The sequence below is a fragment of the Equus przewalskii genome, chromosome 16 (genome assembly GCF_037783145.1).
Source record: "Equus przewalskii isolate Varuska chromosome 16, EquPr2, whole genome shotgun sequence".
In the NCBI taxonomy this organism is placed as follows: Eukaryota; Metazoa; Chordata; class Mammalia; order Perissodactyla; family Equidae; genus Equus; species Equus przewalskii.
In genome coordinates, this window is record NC_091846.1 from 4,445,703 (window position 1) to 4,467,276 (window position 21,574).

General features: G+C 44.0%; 1 protein-coding gene across 6 annotated transcripts; it reads right to left on the reverse strand.

The window, feature by feature from the left end:
• Positions 1 to 2,262: 2,262 nt before the first annotated feature.
• Positions 2,263 to 20,521, reverse strand: C1QTNF9 (C1q and TNF related 9). Of its 6 annotated transcripts, none has more exons than XM_070578607.1 (5): positions 20,403 to 20,521; positions 9,603 to 9,789; positions 4,806 to 4,868; positions 2,667 to 3,226; positions 2,263 to 2,460 (listed from the first exon to the last, which is right to left on the reverse strand). In XM_070578607.1, exons 2-5 carry the CDS (start codon positions 9,766 to 9,768, stop codon positions 2,386 to 2,388), a joined length of 864 nt encoding a protein of 287 aa, XP_070434708.1. In that variant the 5' UTR covers positions 9,769 to 9,789; positions 20,403 to 20,521; the 3' UTR covers positions 2,263 to 2,385. The 6 variants fall into 6 exon arrangements, with proteins under 6 accessions (XP_070434708.1, XP_070434707.1, XP_070434703.1 ...); XM_070578606.1 differs by adding an exon at positions 9,881 to 10,081 and having other exon boundaries at positions 2,263 to 3,226; positions 20,403 to 20,478; XM_070578602.1 differs by having other exon boundaries at positions 2,263 to 3,226.
• Positions 20,522 to 21,574: the final 1,053 nt, after the last annotated feature.

A 21,574-nucleotide genomic window follows, 5' to 3' on the forward strand; every position in this document is an offset into this window, starting at 1 on the left:
CAGGGAATGAAGATATCATTACAAGCGAGTTCACTCGGTTGGAGTGTGGATAGAATGGCTCTAAGTCCCAATTTCAAGTGGCACATCCTGTCAGATAGCACCTCCCAGGCTCTGGTTTGGAAAATGCTGTAGCTCGAATGTGTGCTGAGCTTGTGTCCTTTTCCTTCTTTATTAGTTGCTCTTAACTAAGAGAAAAGTGTATCAAGTTAACTTAGCCTCATGTAATACTTCCAGAATGTTAGAGTAGGGTTAGGACCATATGAAATTATTCAGTTCAACCACTATCGTGGAACAGGAGGCTGGGGCACAGAAAGGCTAAATAACGCCCCCAATTCAGATTCCTTCGTTGAGGCAGGAACAACAATCCATACATCTCAATTCTTAGTCTCGGGCTTTTTCCACTATAATCCTGCTGCCCTTCCCTTTGGACATAGATCACTTAAGATTCTTTTAGACAAAAGCAGTAGTGACAACAACAAAACCTGCATTAGACTGGTTTAAGCAAACAGAATTTGTTGGCTCACACAACAAAATGGCCCAGGGGTATGCCTGCCTTCAGGCATAGCTGGATTTAGGGGCCTAATCAGTGTCTCCAGGACTGGTTATCTCCAGCTGGCTGGCTTTGTTTTCAGGCTCTGGAGATCAGCAAGATAGCTGCCAGCTGAAGTTCTAATTTCACCAGAAAAAGATGTTGCCTTTTTTGTTTCCACCGGCCTTCCAAAGTTGCAGGTTGCATCTCGTTGGCTCTGATTGGATCAGTACCGTCTTGGAAATAGCCGTGTCCAGAAGATGCTGTCGTTCTGATCAGCCAAGCCTGAATCCCGTGTTCACCCCACAGGGTGGGGTCTATACCATTTGAAAGACTCGGCTTGGGAGCGGACATGAGGATACTTTTACCAGAAAAAAGGGAAGTGGGTGGCACCTGTCTGAACAAGAAGTGTCCGCTATGGCCTGAGGGTAAGTTTCCCTTTTCCCTATTCTCTTCATAACTTCATCCCCATCCTCCGCTTCCAACTGTAACTCTGGTGTCTGTCCAGTTTTCTTTTTCTTTTGCATAGCTCATTTAGAACTTTCGTAAGGTAAACAGTGAAGGAAACCTAACAGAATTTGCCCTGCTGGGTTTCAGACTTGTTTGGGCCCCGTGGTCCCTTTTTGTTCTCCCTACTTCTCCCTTTTGGAATGGAACTGCCAATCCTATGCTTTCCCACCACTGTATTTTGGAAGCAGATAGCTTGCTGTCTGGTTTCTCGGATTCACAGATGGAGAAGAATTTGGCCCCAGGATGAGTCACACAATAGCTGTTATCTATAACAAACTTAAATGGTTGAGATGATGAAACTGGGGACTTTGAGTAGATGATGTTTAGATGAGATTTTTAGAGTTGGAGTTGGTGCTGAAATTGTTAAGACTTGAGGATGTTGGGATGGGGTGAATGTATTCTGCATGTGAAAGGACATGAATTTGGGACGTACCAGAGAGCAGACTGTTATGGGTTGAATTGTGTCTCCCAAAAAGATACACTGAAGTGCTAACCCTTGCTATCTTTGAATGTGACTTTATTTGGAAATAGAGTGTTTGCAGATATAATTAGGTTAAGATGAGGTCGTATTGGAGTAGAGTGGGCCCTGATCCAATGTGACCGGTGTCTTTATAAGAAGAGGGAAATTTGCACACAGATAGACACAGAAGGAAGTCAGCCATGTGAAGATGGAGGTGGAGCAAGGAGTGATGCTTCCACAAGCCGAGGAACGCCTAGGACTACCAGAAGCTGGAAGCAGCAAGGGAGCATCCTTCCTTAGAGGCTTCGGAGGACGCCTGGCCTGCTGACACCTTGATTGTGGACTTCTAGCCTCCAGAACTGTGAGAGAATAAATTTCTGTTGTTTTAAGCTCCCCAGGTTGTGGTACTTTTTTATGGCAATCCTAGGAAACTAAGACAGATTCAAGTCTGGCAAACAGTTTACTAATCGACTCTTTGTTGAATTGAATGGTGATTAAAACCTAAGTTAGAAAATGAGCAGTGTTCTGGGACGTCTCATTGTCACCAGCTGAATCCTCTTATTAGTCACTAAATGAAATAAACAGTTTCCTTTTTGTTCTCCCTAATGTCTTCAGAAATTCAGATAAGAGAGAAATCATAATATGGCTCCTTCGAGCACTAGAATGATAGCAGAACATTCTTTTCACAGGAAAGGCACATGCAAAGGACTCTTCAGATAATGGGAATGATAAAAAAATATTAAATAAATTATAATAAGCAATGTAAGTATTTTAAAATTTACTCTTGGAAAGACAGTAAGTTACATAGAATCAGTTTTAGGAATAACTTTCCTACTTTCAGCTTTTTATGATTATTACAATAATGAGAGTAGTTAATATAGTAAAATCATCTAATCACGTCTTCACCCAGCTCATTCTGATGGATGGTGAGGCAGCTTTGCAAACGCTTCTCTGTCATGAGCTGCTGAACAAAAGGAAGCCTGTGAAAGTTGTATCATCATCCTCGTCTGCAAACAAGCCATTGAACCTCTCCCCTCCTGTCACCTGCACCCACACCTCGTCCCCAAGCTTCAGCTGCAGGATGGTGCCACCCGAGGCCTGGTCCTCAGAGCTCGTGTACCCATCCTTGGTGTGCAATATTTTTACTCCATTTTTGACCAAAGATACCTGAACGTTCCTGGAGAAAACAGTGACGTGGTAGGTGAAGTAATAGACCCCGGCAATGTGGCAAGTGAATTTCCCCGTGGCTATGTCAAAATGGTTGAATTCGTTATACAGGATCTTGTCAAATTTAATGGGTACATCTGAAGAAGGAAACTTGCTCAGCACTGTGAGCCCCACAGTGAAAGCACTTTTTGGCAAGACTGGAGTCTCACCAATTTTCCCTTTTTCTCCTCGATCCCCCTTCCAGCCTCTCATTCCCCGGACTCCTGGCTCACCCTGGGGCCCCAAGGGTCCAGCATCTCCCTTGGGACCAGGCTTTCCAATGGGGCCTATGGGGCCAGGGAGGCCGGGTGGGCCTGACAGTCCTGTGTTGCCCTTGAGCCCTTCTGGACCAGTGGGACCCACATCACCTTTATCCCCCTTTTGCCCTTGAGGGCCAGTCTCTCCTCTGAGGCCTTTCTCTCCCATGGGCCCAACGAATCCCTTTGGCCCGTGTTTCCCTGGGGATCCTCTTGAGCCTTGATCACCTTTGACACCTTTTGCTTCAACTTTTCCATCTGCTCCTAAGTAGAACAAGCAAGAACAAAGGAAGGGACAATTTGTGAGGCATTACCTTGTGAAAAACAACTTTAGTTTTTCTGTTGTTGAGCATACAAACGAGATGAGGCAGAACACAGGTTCAAGATATGCTTAGATTTTGAAAATTAATTCACTCCTAAATTGCACACGCACACACACGCAAACACCATCTGACTGCTGTCTACTAAATTAGTGTCAGGGCTCACATTAGAAATTACGACTCTTTACCGTCTGGCTGCTGTCTGGCTGCTAAACAGTGCCGTCCTTAGCAGAACACGTCTTTGGAGTAGGGAAGAACTGTGAAAGGTGGATTAATTCAGGCAACTTTCAGTAGACTGACAGCCCGAATTCTGTGGCATCCCCTAAAAAGCTCCTCACTGGAGTGAACACAAAATAAAGTCTGCAGTGTGGCATTCACTGCTCTCTACTGTCCAGCCCAGCCTGCCCACCGTGCCAAGTGTGTTGCACTGTTCCTCATTCTGCCTGCAGGCTCGGTGCTTCCCATTTCCTCCACCTTGAGTGGAGAGTAGTGGATACGAGCACGGCCTCTGGAGTTAAATGCCAGGATTCAATCCTGTCTCCACCGCTTGTGCACAGTGGGACGTTAGGCAAGCTGAGTAGCCACCCACACCTCTGCTTCCTCATCTGTGACACTGGGATATACCACTACCTCATGTACAGGCTGTTGTATGAAGTGAGTCAATACATGAACAGCACTTAGAACAATCTAGCACAAAGCAAACACTCTCTGTGTTTGCCATTCAGACCGTTCTCCTTCCGCATCAGTCACAACGGTCCTCACTACCCTCAGGGCCCAATTCGAGTGCCCCCTTCGGATGCACTCAGTCAAAATTCAGTCTCGCTCCTCAAGGCGCATCCACTAATTCAGGCTTCTGCAAACTATGGCCCACGGGCCAACTCCAGCCTCTCGCCTGTTTTTGTGTGGCCCACAAGCTAAGAATGGTTTATGTTTTTAAGTGACCACAAATAATATTCTGCAATGCATGAAAATTATATAAAACTCAAATTTCTGTTTTCATAAACTGGAACACAGCCTTACTTATTTACGTAGCGTCTGTGGCTGCTTTTTGCTACAGTGACAGAGTTGAGTAGTCATGCGTCACTTAACAATGGGGATACATTTTGAGAAACACGTCATTAGGTGATTTCGTTGTTGTTCGAACGTCACAGAGTGCACTTACACAAACCTAGAGACAGCCTACCACACACCTAGGCTCCATGGCGCTAATCTTATGGGACCACCGTCATATATGTGGTCCGTCAGTGACTGAAATGTTGTTATGCAGTGCGTGACCGTGGTTGTGACAGAGACCATATGGCCTGCAAAGCTGAAAATATTTACTATCTGGCCCGTTATAGAAACAGTTTGCCAGTCTCCGCACTGAATCATGAGCTTCTGGAGAGCAAGAACTGTGTTGCTGTGGTCATTGCATCATCCTCAGAGCCTAGTCAAGGCCTTGTCCTTGGTAAGCACTTAATAATTATTGTTAAATCACTGATAGTTCGGAATTAGAGCGTGGTAAATGGAACACAGTTTCTGACCTCGTTCTCCTTTCTCTCCATTCACCCCATCCTTCCCTGGACCACCAGGACGTCCTGGTTCTCCTAGGTGGGAAGAAGAAGAGAGACAAGAGTTAAAATTCCGGTTCTGATTTTCCTAGATATTGGTCTCAATCAGTGACGGAGGCTGGCGAGTCCTGACACACTCTCTCCACACACACAAGTGCAGGTGGAGGGGGCAGGTGTGAGCGAGCAGCAAGGCTGCTGAGTTGTGTAAAAGAAGTGAATTATGAAATGGATTTAGTGGACTACCCAAGCACCCAGCTCCAAGAGGGCAGGATGAGAATGGAGTCTGCTCACTCAGATGGCCATGAAGGTGTCTTATGTGACAGAATGTGAGCAGTGACTGAATGTTGGAGGCGTGGGTGGCTTTCTCACTTCTGCTCCCTTCCTATCACCTTGTGGAGAGTGGAGTGGAAGGTTTACTAGCCTCCTATGAAAACACAGATGACTATGGTCACATGCTGCTATTTGGGATAGAAGGGAGGCTTCTGGAAGGATCTCTCTAGTGCCTTAGATTGGTGGTAAATGTCAGTGATCAAGTTGGCATGGCAGACCCCATTTGGAATCTCCAGCGAGTGAGGTTTTGCCGACCATACAAGAGTCCTGATGCTCAGAACAGGCTACCCTGAGTCCAGCTTCGGTGTTCTGAGTCAGCAGGATGGAAGTGGCTCCAGGCATGGTGACAGAAGAGCTCACTAGGCCACAGGGCACCCAACGCTGGTTCCCCCACCCGTAGGCATCCGATACTTCAGCACCACTGGCCAGCTGTGGGTGACAGGGGCAGGCTGGGCAAGCTTCCAGGTGCCGACACAGGACCGACATAGGCAGGTTTGTATCAGTGACAAGTCTGGTCTCCTGGGACTCCAGGCGGGGCGGGGAGCCCAAGCGCCCAACAGGCCCTGGGTCCTTGGAGTCTCTGAGCCTCAGTGACCCCTACAGATGCCCCCCCATCCCCCCATCACTGGCCCACTTGAGGAATGAGTCCTCTTCCCCTTTCTTGTCTTGGTTTCCCTGCTTAATTCTCCCTCCACTCTCTAGAACAGTGGCCTCCAAGCTTTCATCATCCGAGTAACAGAGTGAACATCCATCCTAATCATGTACATTTATATGTTTCTAAATTATGTACAGGTAACGTTCTAAAAACGTGTTCATTGTAAAACATGCACACAAATACCTGTGAAGAGGGTAAGCTAAAGATGAAGTTAATTTTTAGTGTGAGAAATGTGATTGAATGTACTTCTAAGAAAGAATATTTGGGGCTGGCCTGGCGGTGTAGTGGTTAATTTTGCCTGCTCTGCTGTGGTGGCCCAGGGTTTGCAAGTTTGGATCCCAGGCATGGACCTACACACCAGTCATCAAGCCATGCTGTGGCAGTGTCCCGCATACAAAATAGAGGAAGATGGGCACAGATGTTAGCTCAGGGCTAATCCTCCTCACGCAAAAAAAGAGGAAGATTGGCAACAGATGTTAGCTCAGGGCCAATCTTCCTCACCAAAAAAAAAGGAAGAAAGAAAAAAGAAACATATATGTTATATATAATACATATAAACTATATATAAAACATATATGCTTTGAAGAAAGATGTAACACTTGAAAGAATGAATACCATTGAGGAAGAAGGAGAAAGATTCAATAGGGGAGAAGCTGAGAAATCTGGTGTTGGATACATGAGCATTTGTCTTTATTTTTCAGCTATCTGAAACCTGTCTGTCTGAGACCTGTCTGTCATCTGTCTCCTTTTGTGTATATAAAATATTTTTAATAAAATTAAAAAATTAAAACCCCATACATTTGGAAATAAAACACACACACTCCCGCCCCACTTTGAGTCAGAGAGAGGGGATGGCTACCAGCAGGTGAGAGCACCACCTCACCTTGCCATGCCCCCTGGGCCAGAGGGTGCTGAGCTGCAGAAATATTGCCTTGGACTGGAGCAAAGTGTGCTCAGATTTTTCAGGAAAGCTAGAATGTGGCCCAGGTAGTTTGAGGTCATGACTGATGCCTGACTTTCAACCAGAAGAGTCTAAAGAAGCAGCCAACTGAAGCTGCCCAAAAGGCAGCACAGAGGACATCTGCGCTGGGAATGCCCACCGCTCCTGAGTCTGCAGGGCACGGTTCCGAGCTCCGTGCAGGCCAGGTGGCTGCCTCCAGAGGAGCCAGGCCTGAGATGATCAGTAAGGGCCTGCCAAGAAAACTGCTGCCAAGGCATGGGGACCCCAACAGCAAGAGAGCACAGGAAGAGACTGGGGACATTCAGGTGCACTTAGGCAAGCGTGCATTGCCCATCCCCAGGAATGGCGCAGAAGGTTCACAAAGAACCCCAGAAGAATCTCACAACAGAAAAGCCAGTGCTGGGTCATCTTCCTCAGAGGGCGCCGATGCCAGATTTTAACAGCAGCAACTAAGTAACAACTTCTGACCCCTCTTCACCGGCCCAGCCCGTCTCTGGAGTCAAAGGTGGTCCTCGCAGTGAGGAGGGAGAGTGGAAGGGAACGGTGGAGGACTCATCAAGACACAGGCTTGTCCTGTGCATGTATGCATACACACACATGCGCACGTGCACACACACACACACTCGCTGTGGTCCCAGTGTGGGGGTCGAAGAATGGATTTCATTAAGATTGAGGATTTGCCATTGTCTTGGACTGGGTTTTTTACCACCCAGAAATGAGACAGGTCTAGTGCCTAAAAGTGACATGGACTTACTGGGATGTTATCCAGAAGGAGACCCCACAGAACAGATTTGCAGGGCAGGGGTTGGAGAGAAATGACATTGCTTCTTGGTGACACTGCTTTCATCCAGCCCACCCAATAAACCCGCTAGACCACCAAACACCACAAGCAGGGGACACCCAGAAACACCTATACTCCATTCATCTGTACAGAAGACTTCCCCTACTAAGTAATTTGTTCTAATACTTGCTTCTCCAAGTCTTAACAAAGGCTTTTTAAAAATCCATATTCCAACAACATTTGCTGGCAAAGCATTAATTTTAGTCCATCTTGAAATTGCTTTCTGTGTCTTGTTTCAACCATTTTTAATTTAGCCAGAGGAACATCTTCTGATGTGATTAAGAAATCTCAAAAAAGGCTTCTAAATATTTATAAGTAAGTTTGGTGAAGACTTTGTACTACTTAATGCATTGCTGAGAAAAAACGGCAGTGGTTTGTGTGCACGTTCCACAGAATCCTGACATGACTTATTCATTGAGGTGCTTCCTTCTGTGAATAACCAATATCTCAGAGGACCATTTACGGCTAGGACGGGGTTCATGTTAATGAATGTAAATGTAAATTCACATGCTCAAAGTCTTAATATTTCTAGTTTTGGGCGGACTTGTTGTCAGACTGCCTGGTTTATTGTTGTTTTTCCTGGCAGTGCGCTGCTGAAGCGCACTGAGCACAGAAACGACGGCACTGCTATTCTCTGTGATTCCTTCATGCTGCATTATCACATCCACCTTCGATCTTCAGTTTCTTTCCGGGAGCACTGCAGACACCCATCCGCGTGTAACAGTTCCATAGCATAATCTGAATATCCCTGCCGGGCACAGTGCCTGCAACACCCCTCAGTGTGCTGAGGGCGGTGAGCATGGGAGGGCTCCCAGCCAGCCTGTTCACACTGTGGGGCTCCCACTCTTCCCACAGGAGGCGTGCCAGGCCCCGAATGACACACTGAATGAAAATAAACCAAGTGAGGCTACCCATGCCAATTCATATAGTAAATATTTTTAAAGCTCAATTTTTTTTCTTCACCTACATTTGTCTTTTAAAATGTCAATAGAAGTTTTTTTTTTTTTTTTTTTGGAGGAAGATTAGCCCTCAGCTAACTACTGCCAGTCCTCCTCTTTTTGCTGAGGAAGCCTGGCTCTGAGCTAACATCCGTGCCCATCTTCCTCTAGTTTATACGTGGGACGCCTACCACAGCATGGCTGCCAAGCAGTGCCATGTCCACACCCGGGATCCGAACCAGCGAACCCCAGGCCACCGAGAAGCGGAACGTGCGAACTTAACCACTGCGCCACCGGGCCGGCCCCCTCAATAGAAGTTTTGATGTTTTCTTCCTGCACTCAGATCATTCTGCTTGTGTCTTAGGTATGCGACTCTGTGGTCAGACCAGGGCTCAAGAAACCCCTTCAAAAGTCATCTGGTGTTATGGAAACCACACACATCCTGGCTTTTGCAAATCTCCTTCCCAGAGGCTGGATCCTGTCCTCTAGTCCCCAAACCTTGGTGCGGGTCCCAGCATATGGCATAGACACCTGAGGAGCAGCTGTGCACTTCAGGTCACTGTCCGTTTTTTGTGTTCTCGTCACTCCGCATCATCTGCTTTCCCACGGGGCAAGGTGGTGACTCTCACCTGCACCACAGCTAGGTGCTGTCTGCCAAGTGCCTAGCAATCAAACCCCTCTGCAGGCCCCATGTGCCAAAGGTCCCTCACACCTGTCGCCTGGGGCAGATCTGTGACGTCATATAACCGTACTCCTGAAAAGGGTCTTGTAGCATCAGAGATGATGGCTCCCAAACAGGCATCCCCACTAGAGGAGAAAGTCCAGGAGGACAGGGTCCTGTCAGTCTTGCCCTGCACTGTCCCCAGCACCTGACCCAGACTCTGGCCTGGAGCAAGCTCTCCACACGCGTCGGCCTGGTGAGGGGTGGATGGTGGAAGGGGATGAGCAGGCAGGTGATGACCACACGGATGATGAGTGAGTGAGTGAGGTAAAAGGCACGGAGGGACAGATGGAGGAGCAGCTGAAGGCTGCCAGGGGTCAGTACCTGCATCCCCTTTGTCACCCTTTGCTCCATCTCGTCCGTCTCTTCCAGGCAAGCCGTTGTGACCAGGATTCCCCGGGATGCCAGGGTGCCCCTGCCTGCACGTGTCCTGTGAGTTCACCTTCCCTGTGCAGATTCCAGTGACAAGCAGCAGCCACCAGATCCTCATGGCTCAGGTGTCAGAGCTGAACTAAAAGAAGGAAACACAGACCAAAAGGAGAAACCTTTGTCGCTGGGGCCACGACACAGCCTCTGTTCCTTGCACTGTGAAACGGACCCACCCTGGTCAGACTTCGACAGAATGGTCGGGGCAGGTCAGGGGAGAAGCAGGTAGAAGACTTCACTGTTCACCATCAGAAGGACATTGTCCTTGGAAGGATGTGTGTGATTGGGATCACTCTTAAGGGTGAGTGATTAAGGCCGAGTTCCATGTCAGGATACTTCCACTGACGATTTCACTTGGGGAAAACCACTTTTTGGAGCTAGAGAAGAGAAAGAGATTAATGCTTACTTATCTCACAGGGCTGCTGTAAAAACCGAATTTGATCACAATGTGCATGACAGCGCATTTTAAATTGTAAAGCAAACATAGAATTAGCATTTGATCCAGCACTCCCGCTCCGGGGTATATATGCAAAAGAACTGAAAGCAGGGACTCCAGCAGATATTTCTACTCCCGTGGTCATAGCAGCATTATTCACAATAGCCAAAAGGTGGAAACAACACACATGTCTGTTGACACATGAATGGATAAACAAAATGTGGTATATTCGTACAATGGAATATTATGCAGCCTTAAAAAGGAAGGAAATTCTGACACATGCTACAATGTGGATGAACTTAAAGACATTATGTGAAGTGAAATAAGCCAGACACAAAAAGACAAATAGTATATAATTACACTTATACGAGGTGCCTAGAGCAGTCAAATTCATGAGGATGGAAAGTAGAATGGGGGTTGCCTGGGGCTGGGGGAGGATGCTGGGGAGTTAGTCTTTAGTGGGGACAGAGGTTCAGTTTGGGAAGATGAGTCCTGGAGACGGATGGTGGTGATGGTTGCACAACAACGTGAATGTATTTAATGCCACTGAATTGTACACTTCAAAGTGGTCAAAGTGGTAAGTTTTATGTTGTGTATATTTTACCACAATAAAAAAAAAAAGTTAAGTTAAAAAATAGTAAAGTGTTCCAAGCAGTCCTACTGTGATTAGATGTGTTTGCGGTTTTGTTTTATGGGAGGCCACTATGAAGAAGCCCACATGCACACACACCAGAGGGCACACAGCTTGAGAAGTACACTTTCAAGTCCCCCAGTCAAGTTAACGATTTGCTTTCCAACCTCATCATGAGCTAAGTCAATGCTGAGACCTGCAGGAGAGAAGTGAATTAGGAGACGTGTTCTTGACAAAGAGGACAAGGCCAGACACCACAGTCGTGTGAGCACGTGGGATTTGTAGGCCCTCCTGCCCAGTCAGATCTCCCCAGGGAGGGGCACGTGGCACCACAGCCCTCTCCTTCATGGCCCCTGTCATGGTAGGAGGTTACAGTTGCTTATATAATTGCATGACTAACAATCAGACTGTATCTTCCTCATTATTGTGTTCCCAGTACTCTAACTTAAGCCTGTAAGATCAGGTTGAATAAATATGTGTTGAATGGAATGAAAGTATCATGGTAGATATCTTAAGACTTAAAGAAGATAATAACAGGAGTGACATCAGCATGATGGCAAATTGAGCTTGCCCAGGACTCTCTCCCTTCCAACATACAACAAAAAGGAGCAACCATATTCCAACAAAAAAATATCCTGATAGCACAGGAAACCTCAGAGACCCACAGCAGCCAAACGACAGAGGGCAGAGAGGCTGGAGTCCCCTTTGGAGGAGCTGGAATGGGGTAAGAGAGAACTTCGCTCCCTCCCCTAAAGACTGGGATCACTGCGGCGGGAGGCTCCGTGAGGGAAGGAGTGGGGGAGGGGTCGCACATTCGCAGGATCACCCAGGACTCCCTAAAGCCCTTGCAGCCCAGAGGGAAGCCCTCTAACAGGGCAAAAGCTTTCACATGGGGTGACCTCATCAAGCCAAGACCCCAGGAGACCAGATAGTGAGAGCTGATTGGGAAACCTGGGTCTGTGTGCAAGAGAAAGTGCCCCCCACCCCACACTGTGCTACACCATCTTGGCTGAAGGCGGAGGGCTCAGAATACGCATCTCTCGACCCCCATGTAGTGGCGACAGGCAATAACTGCAACCGAATAATATCACTATGTGAAAAAAGCGTTCTAGCATCAAACAGATGATAAAAACTCCAGACCAGAAGACAAACAATAAAAACACAGAATTATGTCCTGAGGACTTGGAAATAAGTGAACTATACAACAATGATTTTAGAATAGCTATCATCACAAAACTCAATGAGGTAAAGGAAAATATAGAGAAACAAGTCAACGAGTTCTGGAGTTACTTCACAGAAGAGATTGAAACTATAAAGAAGAATCAATCAGTAACAGTAGAGATGAAAAATACAATGAATCAGATAATACAGAATACGGATTCCCTGAATGCCCGTGTGGACACCATAGAGGAGAAAATTAGCATAACTGGAGATAGACAGGTTGAATGACTCCAGACAGAGGAAGAAAGAGAACTAAGAATAACAAGAAATGAAGAAAATCTCCAGGAAATAGCCAACTCAATGAGGAAATGCAACATAAGAATTATAGGTATACCTGAAGGCAAAGAAAAGGAGAATGGAGCAGAAAGTGTGCTCAGAGAAATAATAGCAGAGAACTTTCCAAATCTAGGGAATGAGAGAGAAATGTGTGTGGAGGAAGCTTTCAGATCTTCTAGATATGTCAATGTAAAAAGACCTACTTCTAAAAAGGGCAAAACTGAATGACAAAGAAAGAATACTCAGGGCAGCAATGCAGAAGAAAGTAACTTACAAAGGAACCCCTATCAGACTTTCAGTGGATTTCTCTGCAGAAACCTTACAAGCTAGGAGAGATTTGAATGACACATTCAAAACTTTAAAAGATAAAAATCTTCAGCCAAGAATACTCTATCCAGCAAAAATATCCTTCAGATATGAGGGAGAAATTAAATCTTTCCCAGACAAACAAAAGCTAAGGGACTTCGTAGCCACAAGACTCCCCCTACAAGAAATCCTCAAGAAGTCCCTCATATCTGAAAAAAGAAAAAAAGGAAGAAAGGGGTCGCAAAACACAGAGTAAGGAGACAGATAGAATCAGAATAGGATAGCAAATATTAAACTATAGCATTAGGATAAAGGGAATAAAAACACCAAAAACAAAGACAATCTTATCACTTTAACCACAAACTCACAACACAAGTTGGAATAAGAGGTGAAAATAATAACTTAGGAGAGGAGGAGGAAAGGCACTGAATCAGTTTAGGTTAAGGAAATAAGAGGCCACAGAAATGGACTATGTTATGCACGAGATTCTGAATACAAACTTCAGGGTAGCCACTAAGCTAAATATCAGAACAGAGACACAAAAAATAAAATAAGGAAAAAGCTAAGAAACCCAGTTTTGGTTAGGCCAAAGCACACAGGACAAGAAACAAAAGAAATGCAGGAAAACAAGATAATGAGTGACAGAATGACAGCATTAAGCCCTCATGCATCAATAATCACCCTCAATGTAAACGGATTGAACTCTCCAATAAAAATACACAGAGTGGCAAGGTGTATTAAAGAACAAGATCCAATAATTTGTTGCCTCCAGGAAACACACCTCAACCCCAAGGACAAACACAGGCTCAGAGTGAAGGGGTGGAAGACGATACTCCAAGCTAATGGCAAACAAAAGAAAGCAGGTGTTGCAATTCTTATATCAGACAAAGCAGATTTCAAGATAAGGCAGGTAAAGAGAGACATAGAGGGTCAATATATAATGATCAAAGGGACACTACATCAAGAAGTAATAATGCTTATAAACATCTATGCACCCAACACAGGAGCACAAAGTTCATAAAGCAACTACTAACAAATCTAAAAGAAGATATCAAATATGACACAATAATAGCAGGGGACCTCAACAACCCACTCACATCAATGGACAGATCAACCAGACAGAAAATCGAACAAGGAAAGAGTGGAATAGAACGAAAAGCTAAAACAGTTGGACTTAATAGACATATATAGAACACTCCATCCAGAAACAGCAGAATACACATTTTTCTTGAGTGCACATGGAACATTCTCAAGGATAGACCATATGTTGGGAAACAAGGCAAGCCACTATAAATTTAAAAAAATCAAAATAATAACAAGCATCTTCTCCGATCATAATGCTATAAAGCTAGAAATTAATTACAAGAAAAAAGCTGAGAAGGGAACAAAGATGTGGACACTAAACAATATGCTATTGAACAAGTAATGGATCATTGAAGAAATTAAAAAAGAAACCAAAAAATATCTGGAGACAAATGAAAATGATAACATGCCATACCAACTCATATTGGATACAGCAAAAGCTGTATTAAGAGGGAAATTCATTGCAATACAGGCACATCTTAACAAACAAAAAAAATCCCAAATAAGCAATCTCAAATTACACCTAACTGAATTGGAGAAAGAAGAACAAACAAAGCCCAAAGTCAGCAGAAGGAGAGAAATAATAAAAATCAGAGAAGAAATAAGTGCTATTGAAACAAAAAAGGCAGTGGAAAGGATCAATGAAACAAAGAGCTGGTCCTTTGAGAAGATACATAAAACTGACAAACCCCTAGCCAGACTTACAAAGAAAAAAAGGGAGAAAGCTCAGATAAACAAAATCAGAAATGAAAGAGGAGAAATAACAACAGACTCCACAGAAATACAACAGATTATAAGAGAATACTATGAAAAACTATATGCCAACAGAATGGATAACCTAGAGGAAATGGATAAATTTTTGGACTCCTACAATCTCCCAAAGCTGAGTAAAGAGGAAGCAGACAATTTGAACAGATCAATCACAAGTAAAGAGATTGAAACAGCAATCAAAAGCATCCCAAAGAATAAAACCCCAGGACCAGATGGCTTTCTTGGGGAATTCTACCAAACTTTCAGAGAAGATTTAATACCTATACTTTTCAAGCTATTCAAAAAAATTAGGGAGGATGGAACACTTTCTAACACATTCTACGAGGCCAACATCATGCTGATACCAAAGCCTGACAAAGACAGCACAAAAAAGGAGAACTACAGGCCAATATCGCTGATGAACATAGATGCAAAAATTCTCAACAAAATTTTGGCAACCCGAATTCAGCATTTCATCAAAAAGATCATACATCATGATCAAGTGGGATTCATACCAGGGACACAGGGATGGTTCAACATCCGCAAATCAATCAACATGATACACCACATCAACAAACTGAGGAATAAAAACCACATGATCATCTCAATAGATGCAGAGAAAGCATTTGACAAGATCCCACAGCCATTTATGATAAAAACTCTGAACAAAAGGGGGATAGAAGGAAACCACCTCAACATAATAAAGGCCATATACGACAAACCCACAGCTAACATCATACACAATGGGCAAAAACTGAGCGCCATCGCCCTGAGAACAGGAACGAGACAAGGATGCCCTCTATCACCACTCTTATTTAACATAGTACTGGAGGTCCTGGCCAGAGCAATCAGGCAAGAAAAAGGAATAAAAGGAATCCAAATAGGGAGGGAAGAAGTGAAACTCTCGCTGTTTGCAGACGACATGATCTTATATATAGAAAACCCCAAAGAGTCCACTGGAAAACTTTTAGAAATAATCAACAACTACAGCAAAGTTGCAGGGTATAAAATCAACTTACATAAATCAGTAGCATTTCTATACTCTAATAACGAACTAACAGAAAAAGAACTCAAGAACACAATGCCATTCACAATCGCAACAAAAGAATAAAATACCTCAGGGTAAATTTAACTAAGGAAGTGAAAGACTTATACTATGAAAACTATAATGCTTTCCTGAAAGAAATGGATGACGACATGAGATGGAAAGACATTCCATGTACATGGATTGGAAGAATAAACATAGTTAAAATGTCCGTTCTACCTAAAGCAATCTACAGATCCCAATCAGAATCCCAGTGACATTCTTTACAGAAATAGAACAAAGAATCCTAAAATTCATATGGGGCAAGAAAAGATCCTGAATTGCTAAAGCAATCCTGAGAAAAAAGAACAAAGCTAGAGGCATCACAGTCCCTGACTTCAAAACATACCATAAAGCTACAGTAATCAAAACAGCATGGTACTGGTACAAAAACAGGTGCACAGATCAATGGAACAGAATTGAAAGCCCAGAAATAAAACCACACATCTATGGACAGCTAATCTTTGACAAAGGAGCTGAGGGCATACAATGGAGAAAAGAAAGTCTTTTCAACAAACGGTGCTGGGAAAACTGGAAAGCCATATGTAAAAGAATGAAAATTGACCATTCTTTTTCACCATTCACCAAAATAAACTCAAAATGGATGAAAGACCTAAAGGTAAGACCTGAAACCATAAGGCTTCTAGAAGAAAATGTAGGCAATACACTCTTTGACATCAGTATTAAAAGGATCTTTTCAGACACCATGCCTTCTCAGAGAAGGGAAACAAGAGAAAGAATAAACAAATGGGACTTCATCAGGCTAAAGAGCTTCTTCAAGGCAAAGGAAAACGGGTTTGAAACAAAAAAACAACCCACTAATTGGGAAAAAATATTTGCAAGTCATATATCTGACAAAGGGTTAATCTCCATAATATATAAAGAACTCATACAATTCAACAACAAAAGATAAAACAACCCAATCAAAAAATGAGTGGGAGACATGAACAGACATTTCTCTAAAGAAGATATACGGATGGCCAATAGGCACATGAAAAGATGTTCATCATCAGGGAAATGCAAATCAAAACTACACTAAGATATCACTTTACACCCATTAGAATGGCAAAAATAACCAAAACAAAAAGTAACAAATGTTGGAGAGGTTGTGGAGAAAAAGGAACCCTCATACACTTCTGGTAGGAATGCAAACTGGTGTAGCCACTATGGAAAACAGTATGGAAATTTCTCAAAAAATTAAAAATAGAAATACCATATAACCCAGCCATCCCACTACTTGGTATCTATCCAAAGAGCTTGAACTCAGAAATTCCAAAAGTCCCATGCACCCCAATGTTCATTGCAGCATTATTTACAATAGACAAGATGTGGAAGCAACATAAGTGCCCATCTAATGGTGACTGGATAAAGAAGATGGGGTATATATATACAATGGAACACTACTCAGCCATAAAAAAGAATAAAATCATCCCATTCACAACAACATGGATGGACCTTGAGGGAATTATGTTAAGTGAAATAAGCCAGATGTAGACGGACAATCTCAGTATGTCTCCACTCATATGAGGAATTTAAACATGTAGACAAACAGAACAGATTAGCGGCTACCAGGGGAAAGGGGGGATGGGGGTGGCCACAAAGGGTGAAATGGTGCACCTACAACACGACTGACAAACAATAATGTACAACTGAAATTTCACAAGATTGTAAACTATCACAAACTCAATAAAAATTAACTTAAAAAAAACTACTTGAATTCTCAGAAGGCAAAACAAAACATAAAGCTGATGTGACTGATTAGAGCCCAGATCCTCAGGCAGCTCTGAAGGCAGCGTGTGGCTGCCCAGCCCTTCAGAGTTAACAAGAAAATGTCCATATCTTTGACCCCGTAATCTCATCCCTAAAATTCTCCTCGGTAATCCAAAATTCGTGTGCCAAAGATTTCAACCCCAGCACTATCTATAATGGCGAAGAAGGGCATGCTGTGTAATGTGTAAGAGTAGTGGTTTAGGAAGCAGAATATTACGGAACCACTAAACTGATTATGAAGGTTATGTAGAAATATGTAAAAGATATATGTTGTGTTGAATTTTTTAAAAGTAGATTAAATGCTGCACGTGTTATGAGGGTACCATGTAATCACACAGGCGTATTGACACAAACTAGAAGCAAGCCTATCCAAATGAACATGGTTACTCTAGAACGCCAGGGTTATGGGAGTGTTTCCTTTTTAAAAAATGCTTTTTTACAGTGTCTATAAAAATATTTCCATATATATTGTAAAACCAGCTCAATTCTGTCATCCAAAGGATTGTACTGCCATCTTCTGGAAGCCTCTAAATATCACAGGGTCCAATTCAATGCAGAGTATTTTTAGAAAAGGAAATACAGATGTTTCCCTTTGAAGTCACAAACTTACGCCACTCCAGGAAATGGAGTTTTCTTCGAGCCAAATTCCATGAATAATCTACACCAGGCTCTTCTGTTTAACTCAGAAGTGACCAGTAGCAGTCAAATCTAAATTATACAGACCAACTTCTGTTAAGAGGTCTACATTTTTTCTTCTTACGTTTTTCCAAATATGTGTTACAATTATTCCGGTAATAGAAAGGCCACAAGATCATAAAGGTATGAAACTGAAATAAACTCCGTTTTGTTCTCCAGCTAGAGAAGAGCTGAGATAAAAGCAAACCTTTGTCCTTCTGTGGCTCCTTCCCCAGTTTTGCACTCGACAGAGGCAGCCTGTGTCCAGCTTGCTGTTACCCCCTAGCGTGAAGATGACCGTCAGCAGTGATTTTGAATAATGGAACATGCTTCGCTCCCATATAAGCAGTGAAATCAACTGTGGCACTATCTCCAACAAGGAACCATAGAAGAGGGAGATGAGGGTTTGTACAAGGAATACAGTAGAAATTATATTAATATGTTATTTTAAAAAATAGAAAATTACATTTGTGCTACTCACAGAGTCCTGGGTTGGATGGCCAGTTTCATGAGTTCATCCACAGTTAATAGGCCCAGCTTCTAATTCCTGTGTCTGGTGTTTCTCCAAAATGCAATAGAGCCATTCCCATCCGTCGCCCGTCCTTCCCTCCCGCCCTCCCTCCATCTTCTGTCACCCGATCACGGCCACCACTCCCCCTTTGTTCTCCACCCTGACCTAGACTAGCCAGCACTGATCAGACACCAACCTGGGAGCTTTTGAAGATAGTGACTGCATCTTTCCATTTTCTTATTTTTAGGACCTCACAGTCAAATGTTTGTTGAATAACTAAATGAATGAAAGAATATTATCTTGGTTCCAACTGTGTGCAAATCATCACCTGGGTAGGTGAGTGGATGTTAAAGCCAATCGTCGTAATGCTTTTGGTGGAGATCACTAGTTTCTCCAAAACCCCTTCTCAGCTTCTTCCGCGGGAATAGAAATTCTAGCTGAGCATGCAGCTGCCCACGGTAGACTATTGAAGGCCAGATATTGCCAGGAAACTAGATTCTGGCCAGTGGGAAGTGAGCAAAGGTGCTATGTGCAACTTGTGGAGCCCAGCCTTAGAGGGAGGCAGTGAGCCCTTCCCTGTCCCTCCCTGTCCCTGTGGCTGGGGTGCACATGGGGTGGTGAGCCATTTAGAGTCCCAAAAGGAGGGTGACGCTTTGGGGATAGAAAAATCCTAGTCTCTGATAACTGCACAGACCAGACCTGGCCCAGCAGCCCATCTTTGACAGGAGAGAGAAATATACTACTAACTTGCCTACTAAGCTTCTGTTATTTGGGGTCTGTTTTATGCACAGCTAAGGCTAGATCTTGGCTAATGCAAGGTTTCTGCTGTCAAAGGTGTGGGCACTCATCCACAGTGAGGAAGGTTTGTGCACGTCGTAGTCTGTTAGCCCAATAGTCAGAGTGGCTGAGGACTGCCTGGGTATACACCCCTCCTGGGGACACATTAAAAAACCAACAATCGTCACTGCCTGAGACAGAGGAGTACAATCAGTGATGCCTGGAGAACAGATGCAATCAGTCTGCTGAAGGCTGAGTTCACGGGGTCAGAAGCCTTGGGGAGCCGCTATGACCTCATAAATCTGATGCACTGATGTGGTTTGGGGCAAGGAGGCACAGGCTGCAGATGACTTTGGAGGTACTGTTTTTAGCCCCAAATAAAACAGGGTCTTAGTTAACTTCTTATTTCTGGGCTGTTTCTCCCATGCTTGACCTGTTTTTCCTTCACTACTGATTTCTCGCTAAAAGGTTACTCAGTGGCCCTCCTGATGAATTTTCTCCAAGGACATGAGATCCCTAATTCACAGCCAGGGTTGAGAGTTTCTACTCTTTCAGAGTCTTACTTCCCCAAAACTAAGATTTAATAAACACCTGCCAGAACCCAGCTGAGCAACGTTTACTAGGTCTCCAGACCTCTGAGCCTCTGATACTTTTGTGCATAAAATGCAAGGGATGGACGAACCCCCAACATCCCTCCCAGATTCGAAAGTCTAAGATTCTAAAATCTCTGAATTTCCTTCACTGACCATTTCCTTCCAGGTGCTCTATACATTGTACACTTTATATATTTCTTCTTCAACCTGTTGAAGGGGCTTGTTTGTAAACTACACTGTGTAAATCAATATAGCCATAAACATAAAAATGTACACATTGAAATTTGTGCAAGACAATCTATGAGCTTCTCTAGAAAGCTGAGTAGGAAAGTCTGCTACTCTCATGATTTGTCCCGTGGTGTGCAGAGTTCTGGCCGAAGATTTTCAAAATTCTACTTTTCCCCCGTTTAGCCTCTTCCTCAGAAGGGTATTTGAACCGCTGGCTCCTTCCCTCCCCAACTCCACCGACATCTGCCTACTTTGCAGATAATTAGCAGGATTATCACACTCTGATAATATAAGAGCTGTTTTAGGACACCAATGCCTTAAAATGAATGTAAAGAAATTGTTTTCTAATGCACTTACCTGACCCCCAGGGCTGTGGGCTGCACCCAGGTGCTGGGCAAACCAGGAATTAAGGGCCAAGGAAGGAAAATCCTGCCTTCCTGACCCCGAATTCCCAGGTGGATGTATCTACAAAATAGCAGGAAGAGGCGGGAACAGAGTCGGCACAAGATGTCTTGGAAGAGCTTCAAAACTTGCAGCCGCTCTGAGTCAGGTAGCAACTTCACCAGCACCATTTAGTTCAGAAAAACTCGCTCCCTTTGTCTTGTAAGGTACACTTTCTTTTTTTTTTTTTAAAGATTTTATTTTTTTCCTTTTTCTCCCCAAAGCCCCCCGGTGCATAGTTGTATATTCTTTGTTGTGGCTCCTTCTAGTTGTGGCATGTGGGACGCTGCCTCAGCGTGGTCTGATGAGCAGTGCCATGTCCGCGCCCAGGATTCGAACCAACGAAACACTGGGCTGCCTGCAGCGGAGCGCGCGAACTTAACCACTCGGCCACGGGGCCAGCCCCTTGTAAGGTACACTTTCAACCGGAGTCTGTAGGTAGGAATCCCCACAGCAGGTTTCTTCCCTTAAAGGGATGATCGTGCCTCTGCTTGAGCAGCTGGTCAGCTGACCTTGGTCAGTTATGGGCCAACAGGGCACACCTGAAGATGAACAGCACCAGGTCTCATTCGGATTCTGGACCATTAGAACTGACGTCATTTAACTAGCCCTTTCCAGCTTCTGCATAATGCCTTTAATTTTAGGCATTGGTGTACATAAGGCTTTAACACCCATTCCCTTCTCTCTCACACACACTCCTACCTGCCACTGAGAAAAATATGGTGAAACTACTTTTTCAATGCCATGTAATCATTGATTCTTAACTTTTCCCGGTGACTGTCTGTTAATGTTAACCTCCAGCTTAAAAATAGCATCAAGAAGACACGATTTCTCAGAGGTGCTGAGGAGAACTGAGTTGGATGTTAGAGGCCACATGGAGAATGGGCCATGTGGGTGTAAGGTGTGGGGGCCTGGAATTGGCCACCCCAAGATATGTCTCTTTGGCTTGAGGATTGATTGGGGCTGGTTACTTTTAATAAACTGCACACAGGAAAGCAACTCTGAAAAGCAGAGTTTACTCACCCCTTGTTAAGAAACATTTACATTGTAACGGAAATCTCCATCTGTAAAGGTGTCTCCCTCTCTGT

Coding starts and splice junctions, on each gene's coding strand:
- C1QTNF9 (XM_070578602.1), bottom strand. CDS start 9,768: ATGAGGATCTGGTGGCTGCTGCTTGTCACTGGAATCTGCACAGGGAAG. Junction 4,869..9,602: donor GGGTGACAAAGGGGATGCAG/GTACTGACCCCT, acceptor CTTCCCACCTAG/GAGAACCAGGACGTCCTGGT. Junction 3,227..4,805: donor TGGAGAGAAAGGAGAACGAG/GTCAGAAACTGT, acceptor TGTTCTACTTAG/GAGCAGATGGAAAAGTTGAA.